The sequence below is a fragment of the Rhineura floridana genome, chromosome 22 (assembly GCF_030035675.1).
Source record: "Rhineura floridana isolate rRhiFlo1 chromosome 22, rRhiFlo1.hap2, whole genome shotgun sequence".
NCBI lineage: Eukaryota > Metazoa > Chordata > Lepidosauria > Squamata > Rhineuridae > Rhineura > Rhineura floridana.
This window is the reverse complement of record NC_084501.1, coordinates 7,931,808-7,947,054: the sequence shown is the minus strand read 5'-3', so window position 1 is coordinate 7,947,054 and position 15,247 is coordinate 7,931,808. Positions and strand designations below refer to the sequence as shown.

The window sequence follows — 15,247 nt, the reverse complement described above, 5'->3', positions numbered from 1 at the left end:
AAACCCTGTTTGCTTGTCCAGTTCACTTAAGGGGGGGATGGAATGGGGGGAGGAAGGGCCATAGTTCAACGGTAGAGTAACTGCTTTGCATGCAAGACGTCACAGGTTCAGTCCCCAATAGCTTATATATATATATATAGTATAGTATTATTAGAGGGTCCCGAGGCTAGCACTCAACACACACTAGCTAGCTAGCTAACGAGATGAAGGAGGAAGGAAGTAAAGCCTGAGCAAAACAAGCTACATATCAACAAGTGGATTACGAAAGAAGGAATCAGCGAGGGAAGAAAAGGTTGCCTTTCTGTCTATCGCCCTCCAACAGTCCAGGTTACTTGTTGCAAGCATTGGTGTTTTACTCTCAACACCTCTTGTGATTGTGGCAAACCTTGATTGTTTTAAAGCTCACCTGTTCTCAACTTGTCCTATTGTTTCCGGCAGTGGGACGTTGCGGGTTTCTGGCAGGAAGAGGGCAGCTATCCCAGATACAATGGGGGCAACACCGTAGATTATGTGTGGCAGGAATGGGACGTACTCACTGGACATCTTTGCCACAGGGGCTACCATACCACCCAAGCGAGCCATGGTGTTAGTTAGACCCATGCCGGTCTGCCTGCAAGTCCAGAAACCAAGCAAAAATATTATCCCTTCTGCTTGAGCAAGACTAGAATCCCTGAGGGAACCAGGGCAAGGCGAGTGCCACTGCCTTTAGGGCCAGGTTCAAGATCCTTGTATTAATTTACAAAGTACCAAACAACTTAGGTCCAGGGTGTCTCAGCGACCACTTGAACTCTTATATCCCAGCTTAATCACTGAGATCATCTGCAGGAGTGACTTTGGGCATGCCCCCAAATTGGCAAGGCTTATTTAACATCGATACAAAATCGAGCCATCAGTGTCTTCAACTCAGTTCTCAGGAATGGTCTGCCAACAGAGATTCAGCAGGCACTTTCTGCTTTTAACCTTAAATGTTTGTTGAAAATCTATCTGTTCTGACAGGTTTACATAGGCAATTAAGAAGATGTCATTTTGCAATAGTTGACCATTGTTTTTACTGTATTTTTAATGTTTTTATTCTATGGCTGTTGGGGGTTTGTTTTGTTTTAAGGTGTTGTACACCGCTTTGTCTACCAGGCCCAATTCAAGGTGTTGGTGCTGACCTTTAAAACCCTATACGGTTTCGGCCCAGTTTATCTGAAGGAACGCCTCCAGCATCACCAATTATGCCGCCTGACAAGATCAGCCACACAGGACCTCCTCTCGGTCCCACCAGCCAAAACAGCTAGGCTGGTGCGGACCAGAGAGAGGGCATTCTCGGTTGTGGCCCCCACCCTCTGGAATTCTCTCCCTTTTGATCTCCGACATGCCTCCTCCCTGACCGGTTTTCGCCGAGCCTTAAAGACTTGGCTGTTCAGGCAGGCCTATGGGATCCTCGGGAGGGATTAGTTTTAAGATGTATAAATTGATGTTTTAGAATAATTGATGATTTTGTTTTTGATTGTACAGTGTATTTTAATGTATTGCTGTAAGTCGCCTAGAGTGTCCGTTAAGTCGGACAGATAGGCGACTAACAAATAAAATTTTATGATGATGATGATGATGATGATGTTTCGGCATACAAATATGTTTATAAATAAATAAAATATCACATTAGGGAAAATGGCTTGCAAAAATGTGTACATTAGTCAAAACTGCAGGAAAAAATGTGTCCATTAGGAGAAATTCACACTTAAATGCTGCAGAATTTTCATGAGGATTTTTTTTAAAAAAAATACACATTTCACTGCAGAAATGTGGAGGACTGAATTTGAGACTGGAAAAGGGAGAAAGAGAGAGAACAGAAATCAACAGTTTCTTCCATCCCATAGCCTACTGTAGAAAGGTGAAATTGACATGCATTGCTCCACCCACTCTTACCCTCTGACCCTCTCACCACTGTCAATTTCAGTTTCTCATTTTTCCAAATCTTATTCTCAATTCTCTACATTTCCACATCGGTTTGCTTTAAAAAAAAAGTCCTCATGACAACGTATCGGCATTTTAGTGCTGATTTCTCGTAATATATACCCATTTTTGGTGAGATTTTGCCAACATATACATTTTTGTAAAGCAATTTCCCTTAATACAATGCACTTTTTTGTATGTTATTTTCACTAATGTATGCACTATTGTGCAATGACTTGTATGCACACTTTACCATAGCATATGCATTTTTGTACAACTTACTGGGCTGGAAAATTTCATTGCAAAATTCAAAGTGCACATTTTGAACGATAAGCTGTGTTTTTGGTTCTCATATTGTTCTGGAGAGCGTGAACTGGCTCTAACGCAAAATGAATTGAATTTGTCCCCATCTTTACTTGCTACTGGGCATCTATGGCCCCCGGGAGGTTGCCTGGAAGAGAGAGCGGCCCTCAGGCTGAAAAGGATTTCCCACTCCTGCTAGAGTAAAAGGTAGCCCTGATGAAACGGAGAAAATGGGAAAGAGTCAGGCAGGACTTTCTCAGGCCTGGCCCCAATCTATTCTTTACAAGCGCCCTGGAACATGCACCATCCTCCTACTTTCTCCTCTCTTACCGGAGCACTGTTGGGTAAAGTTCTCCAGTGTATAAGTAGATGCAGTTGAATGAGGCAGCCAAACAGCCCTTCCCGAAGACGGCAAAGGCGGTCCGCGTGTTGCGCATATCTGGGGGGAGGAGAAAACATGCACACTGAGGGGTATGCTCTCCCTGCCACCACCATCGAGGAAGGCTGTGTTGAGTGATGCCGTAGAGTTAATTTCCTAGAAAGAATGGTAGAGAGAAGCCAACTGCGGAGCTGTGGGCGCCAGAGCGTGGGAGTCCTCTTCATCGTCTGGCAACAGAGGAAACAGTGGCGGGCTGCGGGCTCCACGTCAGCGGGGAGCAGTGGAATCTGCTCCGGGTTTTAGGCTGAACTTTCAAGGAGCTGTCCAAAGTGCTTCAACGTGGAAAGCTCCTTGAAAGTTTAAACTAAAGCCTGGCCCAGATTCCTCTGCCCCACTGACATGGAGAGGAAGCTGAAGTATACCAAGCCAGGCTCAACTGGTTCGGCAGAGGTTTCAGGAAAGGGTCTTCCCTAGCCCTACTTGGATGCCAGGAATTCAACCGGGGACCTTCTGCATGCCAAGCATGTGCTCTTCTACTGATGAGATGGACTTTCCTATTATCTGAGGATGGGTCTGAGGATACCGAAGAGGAGGGAGGAAGTAGCAACAGAAAGGGTCCCAGGAAACTCTGGGGTACCAGCAGAGCTTGGAAAAGTTGCTTTTTTGAACTACAACTCCCATCAGCCCAATCTAGTGGCCATGCTGGCTGGGGCTGATGGGAGTTGTAGTTCAAAAAAGCAACTTTCCCAAGCTCTGGGTACCAGTGACTCCCACCAGAGAAGACCTCCAAGAGCCTGCAAGGCCTTCCCTTGGCCTTGGTCCTCAAGGCCTCTTCGGTAGAAGCTCAGGAGAGCTCCTCATGGCCTCCATGCCATCTCTGAGCCCACCAGAAAAGGCTCCCCAGCCCCACCAGAGAAGATGCCCGAGGAACAGGATGTGGCTCCATTAGGCGTCCTCAGCTCAGTGGCAGAGCGTCTGCTTTGTACGCAGAAGGCTGAAGGTTCAGTCGCAGGCGCCTCCCAGCGAGGGCTGGGAAAAGCTCCTGTCTGAAACCCTAGAGAGCCGCTGCCAGTCAGTGTAGACAATCCTGAGAAAGGTGAGCCGATGGGCTGACTGGTTAGGAGGCAGCTCCCTGTGTTCTTCAGGGAGGTCAGCGCTAGGACTACTTAATGTCACAGGTGGGGCACCTCCAGCCAACAGGCTGAATGCAGCCTTCCAGGCCTCTCTATTCAGCAGTGGAGGCTGGGGCCTCCATGTCAGCAGGGCACTGGAATCTGCTCCGGGTTTTAGTCCGAGCTGGACAGCCTTCAGCCACCACTGCTATGCAGCCCTCAGGACTCTCCACAGGCCACGGTCATCACCATCCTTGCTCCACGCTGAATAGAGAGGCCTGGTGCTTCTGCCTGCCAGGAACGTGCCCTGGAACTGTACTAACATCTCTTCCTTCCTGGGATGAAGCATAAGTGGCTAAAATGTTACCCGGCCCCTGGAATGTTACCCAGAAGGGGCTGCGGCCCTCAGGTTGAATAAGGTTCCCAGCTACTGGCTTAAGCCTTCACCTGACTCCAGATTAGGGATGTGAAGGCCCAGAAAAAAACCCATGAAAAAACTGGTTGGGTTTTTTTCAAAGTTTCCTGGGGAAAAACAAAAAAATTCAGAGAAACTGAAGAGAACCCAGAGGGCTTTCGCTCCCATTCTTTCAATTTTTCTGGTTCCCCCCCCCCCCAGGCCTTCACATCTTTACTCCTGACCCTTTCTGTGTCTGAACTACATCAAGCCTGCTCCACAGGGAGCTGTCTATGGTCCTGAAGATGACCACAATGTACAGCCTCAAGCCCGGAAGAGCATCCCTTTGTTCCATCCTCCAGCTCTTCCAGTTGGCTTGACCTGCTTTGCCTGGAGAATTCCTGGCATCATTCCCACCTCTAGCCCAAAGACGAACCCCCTGCCTCACCTTGAGGAATGAAGATGTTAGCCAGGATGGTCAGTCCTGCAAGGATGAGCGTGGCAGCTTGGGTGACCCGACGCCCAACATAATTGATTGTGAGGGCGGAAATGAACTTGGCTGGGAAGTCGACGGCTCCAAAAACGACCTGGATCAAGTAGATGTTGAGGCCAAAGGTCTGGAGGTCCATGACCAGCCCGTAATAGGCGAAACTGGTGGAGAACCTGGATATGGAAGAATCGTAAGAGTTGGAAGTAAACTCAGAAGCCATCTAGGCCAACCCCACGTTGATGCAGGTCTTCTCTTGCTACAGTTTGCCTGCTGTAGAAGCCACCCAGAATCTGCTCAAGGGAGACCTCTAGCGGAGGAGAGTCCACCACTTTCCAAAGAAGGCTACATGGCAGCTTAGACATCTCATACCCTCAGGAAGTTCTTAATGGAGGGGTGGGTAAACCTCAGACCCCAGGGTTGCATGTGGCCGTCCAGGCCTCTCTGTTTGGCTCACGGGACTCTCCCCAGGCCACACCCCTCAATGGCTCTCTCCTTCCTTCCTTGCAAATGTGAATGTGGAATTGATTATTAATTTACAAAGTACCAAAACAACTAGGGTACCTTAGGGACCACCTGAACCCTTATATCCCAGTTTGATCACTGACATCATTTGCAGGAGTGGCTTTGGTCGTCCCCTGAGTTGGCGAGGCTCATTTAACATCGACGCAAAATCGAGCCCTCACAGTCATCAGCCCAGGTCTCTGGAAGGCTCTGCCAACAGAGATTCAGCAGGCGCCTCCTGTTTTAACCTTTCAACACCTGCCGAAAACGTTTCTGTTCCACCAGGGGTATGCAGGCAATTAAGAAGATGCCTTTTTGCAACAGTTGACCTTTGTTTTTATTATATTTTCAGTGTTTAAATTCTATGGTTGGTTGTTTGATTGTAAACTGCTTTGATGATTTTAACGAAACAGCGGTATGCAAATATATTTATAAATGCATAATAAGATAAATTGAGGCTAAGGTTGACGCAGGGGAGGGAGGGGTGTGTGTGCATGCACCAGAGCCTTTCAGTGTGATTTTAAAGTGTTTTTAGTGCTTTTGTTTGCCATTCTGGGCTCCTGCTGGGAGGAAGGGCGGGATGTAAATCAAATAATAAACAAACAAAATAGGGAGGCTGTTAGGGTCCCACTTGAAACTACACCTCAGGAGCAGAGTCCACTAAATGTGAATTCTATCAGTCCTTGGACATCTCTGGGCCTGCCGGCCAGAACTCACCACACAAGGCACAGGGAGAAAGAGATCCTTCGCATGGTGGGCGTCCGCACGAAGTCGACAAGTGAACAGCTGCGTTTTGTGGAGGCCATTTCTTCCTTCATGTTGGATCTCAAGAACTGGCAAGGAGCAAAAAGAATTCTCTGTCTACTGGGCATAAGCAGGAAATATTCAAAGGGGGCGATGAGGAACAGGGTCAGAGGAGGGCAAGGAGAATGATCAGGGGACTAGAAACAAAGCCCTATGAGGAGAGACGGAAAGAACGCGGCATGTTTAGAAGAGAAGACTGAAGAGAAGAGAAGACTGAGGGGAGATATCATAGCACTCTGCGAGTACTTGAAAGGTTGCCACACAAAGGACGGCCAGGATCTGTTCTTGATCGTCCCAGAATGCAGGACATGGAATAAGGGGCTGAAGTTACAGGAAGCCAGATTGTGGCTGAATGCCAGAAAAAACTTCCTAACTGTTAGAGCGGTATGACAATGGAACCAATGACCTAGGGAGGTGGTGGGCTCTCCAACACTGGAGGCCTTCAAGAGGCAGCTGGACAGCCACCTATGAAGGATGCTTTCAGTTGGATTCCTGCATGGAGCTGGGGGTTGGACTTGATGGCCTTACAGGCCCCTTCCAACTCTGTGGTTCTATGATGTTTTGCTTTCCCTCCTCCATCGTGTTAAGGTATCAGAGGTGGAAGTCTGGATAGTATAACAAGAGGATGGGACAAAGCATTACAGGTAGAACCCATTGTGGGCTCTTGAACTTCACTCTCTCTCACCTGAATCAATTAGCAAGACATTGTCCCTCCTTGTTTGAGCTAAGAATTCTGTTAGCCAAATCTGTTTTGCAAATGAGGGTATTTGCTTCCTAGGGATGTAGAAGAAATTCAAGTGAGTTGCATTTAAAGGGGGACCTACCTTCTTCACACTTTCCGACACAGTAAGTGAACTGAAACCAAATGCCTGTCGAAATTTCCACTTCTCTGAATTTTGCAGAGCAGTTTTCCAGTCAAGTAATGTGTACACAAATACACAGAATGGGGTAAAGCGTTGTTTCGGGAAGTAAACATTCGCATTAAAATGCAAACCGAACCAAATTTCTCCCCTAACACTATCTCAGACGAGCCTACCTCACAAGGTTGTTATGCATATTGCCTTGGGTTCCTGGAAAGGAGGAAAGGTCAGATATAAATCTTAATACAATTTCACCTCAGTGTTTAGTTTGTCGCCGGCGTTGTGCTTTCCATTGATCCGGGCCACCCTCTTCAGCTCCTTGACAGCCAGATCTGGCTTCCCGGCTATCACCAGCCAGCGGGCTGATTCGGCAAACCACCTATGAAGGGGAAGAGAGACAACGAAGTAAGAAATATAGCCGCCCTGGGCTCCTGCTGGGGGAAGGGCAGGATATAAATCAAATTAGAAATAAAGAAATAAAGAAAATATAAAGAGGAAGTTAATTCCAGAGCCAACAAGGGCCCCTCCAGGCTGAAGGGCATTTATATGAGGGGAAATTTCTTTGCAGAAATGTGCGTATTAGGCAAAATTGCACACAAAGATGCAAATTCAGGAAAGGGCCGTAGCTCAGGGGTAGAGCATCTGCCTTGCATGCAGAAGGTCCCAGGTTCAATTCATAGCATTTCCAGGTAGCGCCTGGAGAAAAGCCTGCTTGAAATGCTGAAGAGCTGCTGCCAGCCAGTGTAGACACTATGGAGCTAGATGGACCAATGATCTGACTCAACATAAAGCATTTTCCCATGCTCCCATGTTCCAAATATTTTAGGAGGAATTTGCATGATGATGATGATGATGAAATTTCAGGAAGCCTTCCTAAAAATCGATATATACAGAGCATTGAACGTGAGACTGCCAAACTGAGGAACCGAAATGGACAGCCTGATCCCCACCCCACCCATAATGGCACAAAGGCTTTACCAGGAGTAGAGAAAGAAGAGGAAATAAGGCAGGGAGACGGTGAGCTGCAGCCAGCGCCAGTCCGGGATGAAGTAGGCCATGCCCGCCAGGACAATTTGCCCGGTGGTGTAGGACAAGCCAGTCAAAGTCCCCAGCACCGCTCGTGTCCTCATGGGCGTCCATTCCACAACTGTTGGGGGGGGGGAAAGAAAGGTTAGCCCTGTGGACAAAGTCACTCCCCCCCTTCCTGGAAGCATCTTATTAGAATCTGGCATCACCATATGTGGGTGCTTCATGCACACTGGGATGGGAAGCCTCAGGCCACAGGGAGGAGCAAATGTGGCCCTCCAGGCCTCTCCATTTGGCCCTCAGGACTCTCGTCAGGACACACCTCTCCTAACCATGTGTCTCTCCACAAAGCCACGCCCCCTTCCCCAGCCACACCCTCTCTCTCCCAAGCCACACCTCCTACTGGCCGGTTTGGCTCACTCCGCAAGCAGCTTTTTCCCCCATGTCTGGAAAGCGCCCTTGAACTCTGATAACGAGTCTGGGTTGCTTGGATGGGGGATAAAGTGAGGGGCGGGAATGTGTGTGGTAAAAACCAGCCGACTGTGCAAAGGTAAAAATGTGCATTCATTGCTTGGCCCACTCTTGCAGCTGACATGTGGCCTCTAAAAAAAGTGTTGGATCACTTGCTGTTTGCTGCCTTGGGCTCCCTTTGGGAGGAAGAATGGGATATAAATTCAATTCTTCTTCTTCTTCTTCTTCATCATCATCATCATCTCTGGTTCAGAATCAGAGAATAGTAGAGTTGGAAGGGGCCTGTAAGGCCATCATGTCCAACCCCCTGCTCCATGTAGGAATCTAACTTAAGGCATCCTTGATAGGTGGCTGTCCAGCTGCCTCTTGAAGGCCTTCAGTGTCGGAGAGCCCACCACCTCCCGAGGTCATTGGTTCCATTGTTGGACCGCTCTAACAGGACGTTTGTCCTGATGTCCAGTCGAAATCTGGCTTCCTGTAACTTGAGCCCATTATTCTGCGTCCTGCACTCTGGGACAATTGAGAAGAGATCTTGGCCCTCCTCTGTGTCCCAACAGGGGACTGTCCTGCTGCCTCTTGGAGGCCTCCAGTGTTGGACAGCCCACCACCTCCCTAGGTCATCAGTTCTGTTGTTATATTGTTCTAACAGTTAGGAAGCTTAAACTGAGGAGTGGGTTGTTGTGAAGATAAATGGGAGGGGGAGGAATGTCCAGCTTCTGCCCCAAGAGAGGCTGCTGAGTCAACTATGTTGTTGGGACAGGACTGGAAGAACCAATGACACTCACAGAGGGAGACGCAGTTGAGGACTATGCCTGAGAAGGCCATTCCCGTCAGGAAGCGGAGACTGCAGTAGGCACTGAAGCTGGGGGAGAAGGCGGTGGCAGTCCCCGTGACGGCCAGCTGCAAGTAGCACCAGATGAGAACCAACCGTCGTCCGAACCTGCAAGGCGGCAAAGGAAAGGAGAAAAGGCTTTAGAGGAGAAACAAATGACAGGGAGGATCCTAGGACATAGGAAGGTCCCTTGCACCACGTCAGGTCATCCGTCCACCTTGCCCGATGGTGGGGAGCGTTTTTTCAGCCCAAAGGCCACATTCTCATTTGGACACTCTTCCAGGGGCCGCATGCCAGAGGTGGGTGGGGCCAGAAGGAAAAGAGGATGGAGCAACAAAATGTAATTTTTACCTTCGCACAGTAGGGTTTCTACACACACACACACACACACACACACACACACACACACACACACACACACCTCTCTATCAAGAGGCATGAACAGAGTTCAAAGACACATCCCAGCCACACAAACACACACAGCTGGCGAAAAAGAGCTTGTGAGAGGTGTGGCCTGGGGGAGGGTGTGCCTTAAGAGGAGGTGTGGCCTGGGGGAGGGTGTGCCTTAAGAGGAGGTGTGGCCTGGGGGAGGGTGTGCCTTAAGTGGAGGTGTGGCCTGGGGGAGGGTGTGCCTTAAGTGGAGGTGTGGCCTGGGGGAGGGTGTGCCTTAAGAGGAGGTGTGGCCTGGGGGAGGGTGTGCCTTAAGAGGAGGTGTGGCCTGGAGAGGGTTCCAAGGGCCAGACAGAGGGTCACATTCTGTCCTCAGGCCTGAGATTCCCTACCCCTGATGTAGCTCAGCCTTGCCTACTCTGACTGGTAGTGCTTTTCTAGGGTCTCAGACAGAAAAGAATCCTATGACCTAGCGGCATTCAAGAGGCAGCTGGACAGCCATCTGTCGGGAATGCTTTGATTTGGATTCCTGCATTGAGCAGGGGGTTGGCCTTGATGGCCTTATAGGCCTCTTCCATCTCTACTAGTCAATGATTCTATGATTCTACCTGCTACCATAACCTTTTCAATGGAGATGTCAGGGGTTGCCCGTGGGACCTTCCACATGCTGTCATGATCCACGATAGAGACCTTACAGTGTGCAGCAGAGGACGAGGAGCTTCAGGCTATAGTGCCCCTCCAGACAGCATCCATGCAGTAACATTGGGAAAATATTGCAGAATAACTAATGATTGCATTGGCTGCCCACTAGCTACTGAGCAAAGTTCAAGTTGCTGGTTTTGGCGTACAAAGCTCTACACAGCTTGGAACCAGGATACCTGGAAAATCACCTCACCCCTTATATACCCAGTCGACCACCGCGCTCTTCTGCAGACACCATCTCATCAGGAGGTCCGTTGTACACAACATAGGAATCGGGCCTTTAATGTTGTGGCACCAACCCTTTGGAATTCCCTCCCATTAAATATTAGACAGGCGCCATCTCCGTTGTCTTTTCAGCGTCCACTGAAGACCTTCCTCTTTCAACAAGCCTTTTAAGTGGAGACCTTATCCCAGTCTGTATCTGTAGTGGAATTTTTTTAAAAAGATTTTTAAAAAATGTTTTAAAGATGTTTTGCTTTTAATTTTTTTAAAGTTTGTTTTCAATATATTTTTAATGCTTTATCACTTGTTGTTTGCCACCCTGAGTTCCTTCTGGAAGAAAGGGCAGGAAACAAATGTAATAAATTATAATAAAGGGGAATGCAGTGTGGACAATCCAGTATAAATCCACCGCTAATGCATGATTACTCCATCAGTGACGTGTTGCAGAAATTGTTGTTGTTATATGCCTTCAAGTCGATTATGGCTTATGGCGACACTATGAACCTTTTTTGGAAAAATTCACAGGGTTTTCACGGCAAGAGGTATTCAGAGGTGGTCTCCCATCCAAGTACTAACCAGGCCTGACCCTGCTTAGCTTCTGAGATCAGCTGAGATTGGGCGTGTTCAGGGTACTATGGCCATAGCCAGGAGCCCTTTGTTGTTTTTATATGCCTTCAAGTCAATTATGACTTATGGCGACCCTATGAATCTTTTTTTGGATATATTCACAGGGTTTTCATGGTAAGAGATATTCAGAGGTGGTTTACCATTGCCTTCCTCCAAGCCTACGGTGCCCGGTATTCCCAGGCGGTCTCCCATCCAAGTATGAACCAGGCCTAAGCCTGCTTAGCTTCCGAGATCAGACACCTGAAAAAAAGCCACCCGTCTGGAAGGGCCTTATGCCTACGCAAGACTTCACTTGCCCCAAGCTCCCTGTAGAGGTAACATCTTCTGTAGCTGCCTCAGGAGGATGGTATGTCTGGAGCTGTCCAAGGTACTGGCCTTGCCTTTGCTTATGGCCTCAAGATCCCCCAGAACTGGGCACATGCAAAGCAAATTGCTCCACCCCGAGCTCTTTTATAGCAGGACAGAAAGCTCTAATAGCTAGTCTGGTGTTGCATGCTCTGACTTGCAGAGGCTTGCCAGCGTCTCAGGCAGAAAAGGGTCTTCCCCATCACCTACTGTTTGATATATTATTTGGGAATGGGCTGTAGCTCAGAGGCACAGCATCCGCGTCACATGCAGAGGGATCAGTACCTGGCATCTCCCGGTAGAGCTGGGAGTGTTCATTTTTGAGCCCAAAAAAGGACTCGATAAGAGGCCATGCTTTTCACCTTTTCAACCGACTGCAGGTGAGAATCACAAGCTTGCTTGCAAATGGCACACTTCATACATCATCCTGGGTTTGTTGCTGGGACAACGGTAGGATATAAATGGAAGAAAATCAATAAAAATGAATCAATAAAGCCCTGACTGGATTATTGGGTCCCCTCACCTGTCTGAGAGGCCTCCGAAGATGATACCTCCCACTAGCACGCCAGCCATGTAGAGGGACTGAGCCATCTGCTTCAGAGCTCGCGAAGAACATACTAGGTCCCACTGCAGCAGGGGAGATGGTAGAGAAGAGACACGTGTTCAGAGAAGACTTGGAGAGTGCAGAAATTATTCCCTGCATCATGAGATCACGAGGGCTATTGCCTTCAAGCAGTGAGGGCTGGTGGCTCCATGTCAGTGGGGCAGTGGAATCTGCTCCGGGTTTTATTCTGAACTTTCAAGGACAGCTCCTTGAATGGTTGGACTAAAACCTAGAGCAGATGCCACTGACATGGAGCTACCTGCTGCTACTGCCTTCACACCCTGCTCATGGGCTTCCTGGAGGCACCTGATTGGCCACTGTGGGAATCAGGATGCTGCCCTAGACAGGTCTTCCACCTGATCCAGTCGTCTCTTCTTATGTTCTTATGGAGTGCATGTTAGCAGAGTGACTGGAATAAAGCCGACCAAGTCCAGAGGGAAAATAAACGTTACTGAGGTAAAATGAACATAAACAGTATTTAATGTGAGGAACAGTCAACAGAGAGGTTTGTCTTTCTTAGGTCAGGCCTACGCAGGTATGAAACTCCTTCAGAATGACTTCTCCCTCCAATTTCTCCAACTGTGAAATCCCAACTGACTGCTAACTCCCAACTGACTAGCATCTCCAGCCAACCAGAGTCAGTTGTCATCCAGGCCGATAACAGAATTAACTCCTTAAGTCACACACTGGTGTTGTACTTCCAACAGTGGAGTCTATCAACAGCTTTTAACCAGGATAGCGAAACAGAGCCCCCATGCATAGAGGCTATCTGCCTATAATTACTAAATGTATGGAGAGGAGAACCAGAGGAGGAGGTTATTCCCTTTATGCCTTGCCTGTGGACTAGCCGAAATCATGCTCTGATCTAGCAGGGCTTGATCAGGTCCAACTTGGGACTACAAGACACAGGATTTTTCTAGCTTGTCTGCTGTAGCAATAGAGGCTAGACTTTTGCTTAACCACTAAGATCCCGAGGAAGCTAAACTGGGCACCCACCCAGTACCCTCTTTTGTCCTGGTGCATGATACAAACTTGGGAAAGGCATATTGCACACAACCTTGACCTCAAGACGCTTCTTGGTATGCGTAGAACAGGGGTGGGCAACCTGCCTCATCTCATGAAGCCCTTTACCTAGTTTCTAAAGCCCCTTCTGTGAATGATCAGTTCAGACTTATGGCAAGCATGAATTGTCCCCCCTCGCAGGGTGAGGAGGAAGAAACTGAGAGAAGGGAGAAGAAGAAGGGGAGATATAGAAGAACAGCCCCACACTTACTAATCTACAATTGCTTCTATACCATGCCTACTAGGTACAGATATGGGACTGGGGAGAGGGGGGTTTAACCTTCAGTTATTTTCTTTAAAAAAAAAGATTTAAAATGAGATTTAAAACGAGGTGCGCCTGGCGCCAACCCTGTTATCTTTTTGGCGCCAGGTCAAGACTTTCCTCTTCTCACAGGCATTTTAGCATGTGTTTTAAATTGTTTTAAATTTTTAAATTGTTTTAAATTGTTTTAAATTTTTAAATTGTGTTTTAAATTGTTTTAAATTTTTAAATTGTGTTTTAAATTGTTTTTAAAAGATGTGTTTTTAAATTTGTATATTTGTTTTAATGTTTTTAGTTACTGTAAAATGCCCAGAGAGCTTCGGCTATGGGGCGGTATATAAGTACAATCAATCAATCAATCAATCAATCAATCAATCAATCAATCAATCAATCAATAAGAAAGGAGCAACAGAACAGAGTAGGAGAGAGAGAGAGAGAGAGAGAGAAGCCCCTCCCACTTTTGGATCTAGATCTGCCCACCTTTTTCTTTGGCCTAGCCCATCACCAGTATGCCACCCCAAAGAGATCACCCTCAAGGGAGTGTGGCTCTTTGACAGAGAAAAGGTTGATTGCCCCTTACTTAGAACGTTCACCAGCTCAACAGCCCGGACCCAGGCAACATCTGGTCTCACCTCAGTGACGATGGTGTTAGGGAAGACCCTCCTGTCATACACCCACCCATCCTTGCACGGCTCCGTCTCCATCTCAGTCCTGTTCACGATGGTGGAGTTCAAGAGCCACCACTGGTGGTGGACAAAGCGGTGGCATTGGTTGGGCTGCCTCTTCTCATCCACGGGGATGGAGACCTTGAGGAGATCCTCCTCTCCCAGGCTTTGATTCCCAGACGTGGCACCGTGGTGGTGGACCAAGCAGTGGTGATCCGGGGTGGCTGCGGTAAAGTTCTGCAGTATCATGTGACTGGCCATCATGAAGACGGGGATGGTCAGCAGGGTCACGTGGATGATCTGGAAGCGCCCCAGGCTACCAACTTGTTCTAAGAGCTCTGCAAATCCCATAGTGGTGAGCCGGAAAGTCCACTGCTGTTTAAGAAGAGGAAGGGGACAGATTTAGCTATTTATTGCCCACTTTCTGGCAATTCTACCAATTGCCGGCAACTACATCCAAAAGCCAAGCAATCAAAACAGTAATGGAACTAGCCACCCGTTGGCTACTAAGATGGCTGATGGAGGTTGCCGTAAAATCTGAGGCGGGCTATGCCAAGACAGGTGGTTCCCAGGGATCTCTGAAGATCTCCAGAAGAGGAGCACTGGCAATGATCTGCTTGGATAATGGGATAAATATCTCTTTTTTTCTCTAGGTGGTACGATGCATCCCAGAGGAAGAAGGATTCTCTATTATAGTACCCTTCACTGAGACCCTCTAAAAGGGGTTGGGCTTTATTTCTGGTGAGTCTCAACCTCCAACAAACCAGCTGGGAATGAAACATCACTTGAGTGTGATATTTAAAGTCTATCGTCTTTGTCTTGGTTAAAATATGACAGCGCTTTGGTGAGGGTGGTCAGAGAGGATTAAAAGGCAGAGAGGCGAAAGTAAATGCCTGATGTGTATTTCGGCACAAAGGGCACTCTGGTTGGCTATGAAACTCCTTCTGACCCTGAAATCCACGCTGCGGAGTGTATGATTCACACGGCAATGTTAGGGATTAACCTCCACTGGGACTCATCCAGGCTGTCCTTGCCATTCTTAGAGGTGAGTTGAAGTGACCCACATGACAGGCAAATGCATCTAGGGCTTTTTGTGGTTGTGCTGGACGCCTTGACATTTTGTTTTGTTTTTAAGGAAACATCTGTAAAGGAAATTAGATGAAATTTGCAGGCGACATCACCCTTTCGGAGGGCATGAATCCTGCTGAAACGTCAGAAAAATAGCTGCACTGGTTTTCTTGCGAGGGCAGCCATG

The 15,247-nt window shown here is 48.0% G+C and overlaps 1 protein-coding gene across 1 annotated transcript; it reads right to left on the bottom strand.

Annotated features, from left to right (window-relative positions):
* Positions 1 to 402: 402 nt before the first annotated feature.
* On the bottom strand, positions 403 to 14,343 carry LOC133374624 (solute carrier family 22 member 6-A-like). The gene is made up of 9 exons (XM_061605731.1): positions 13,960 to 14,343; positions 11,923 to 12,026; positions 9,067 to 9,221; positions 7,763 to 7,931; positions 7,032 to 7,163; positions 5,838 to 5,945; positions 4,578 to 4,792; positions 2,575 to 2,683; positions 403 to 610 (listed from the first exon to the last, which is right to left on the bottom strand). Exons 1-9 carry the CDS (start codon positions 14,341 to 14,343, stop codon positions 403 to 405), a joined length of 1,584 nt encoding a protein of 527 aa, XP_061461715.1.
* Between the last annotated feature and the right edge of the window lie 904 nt (positions 14,344 to 15,247).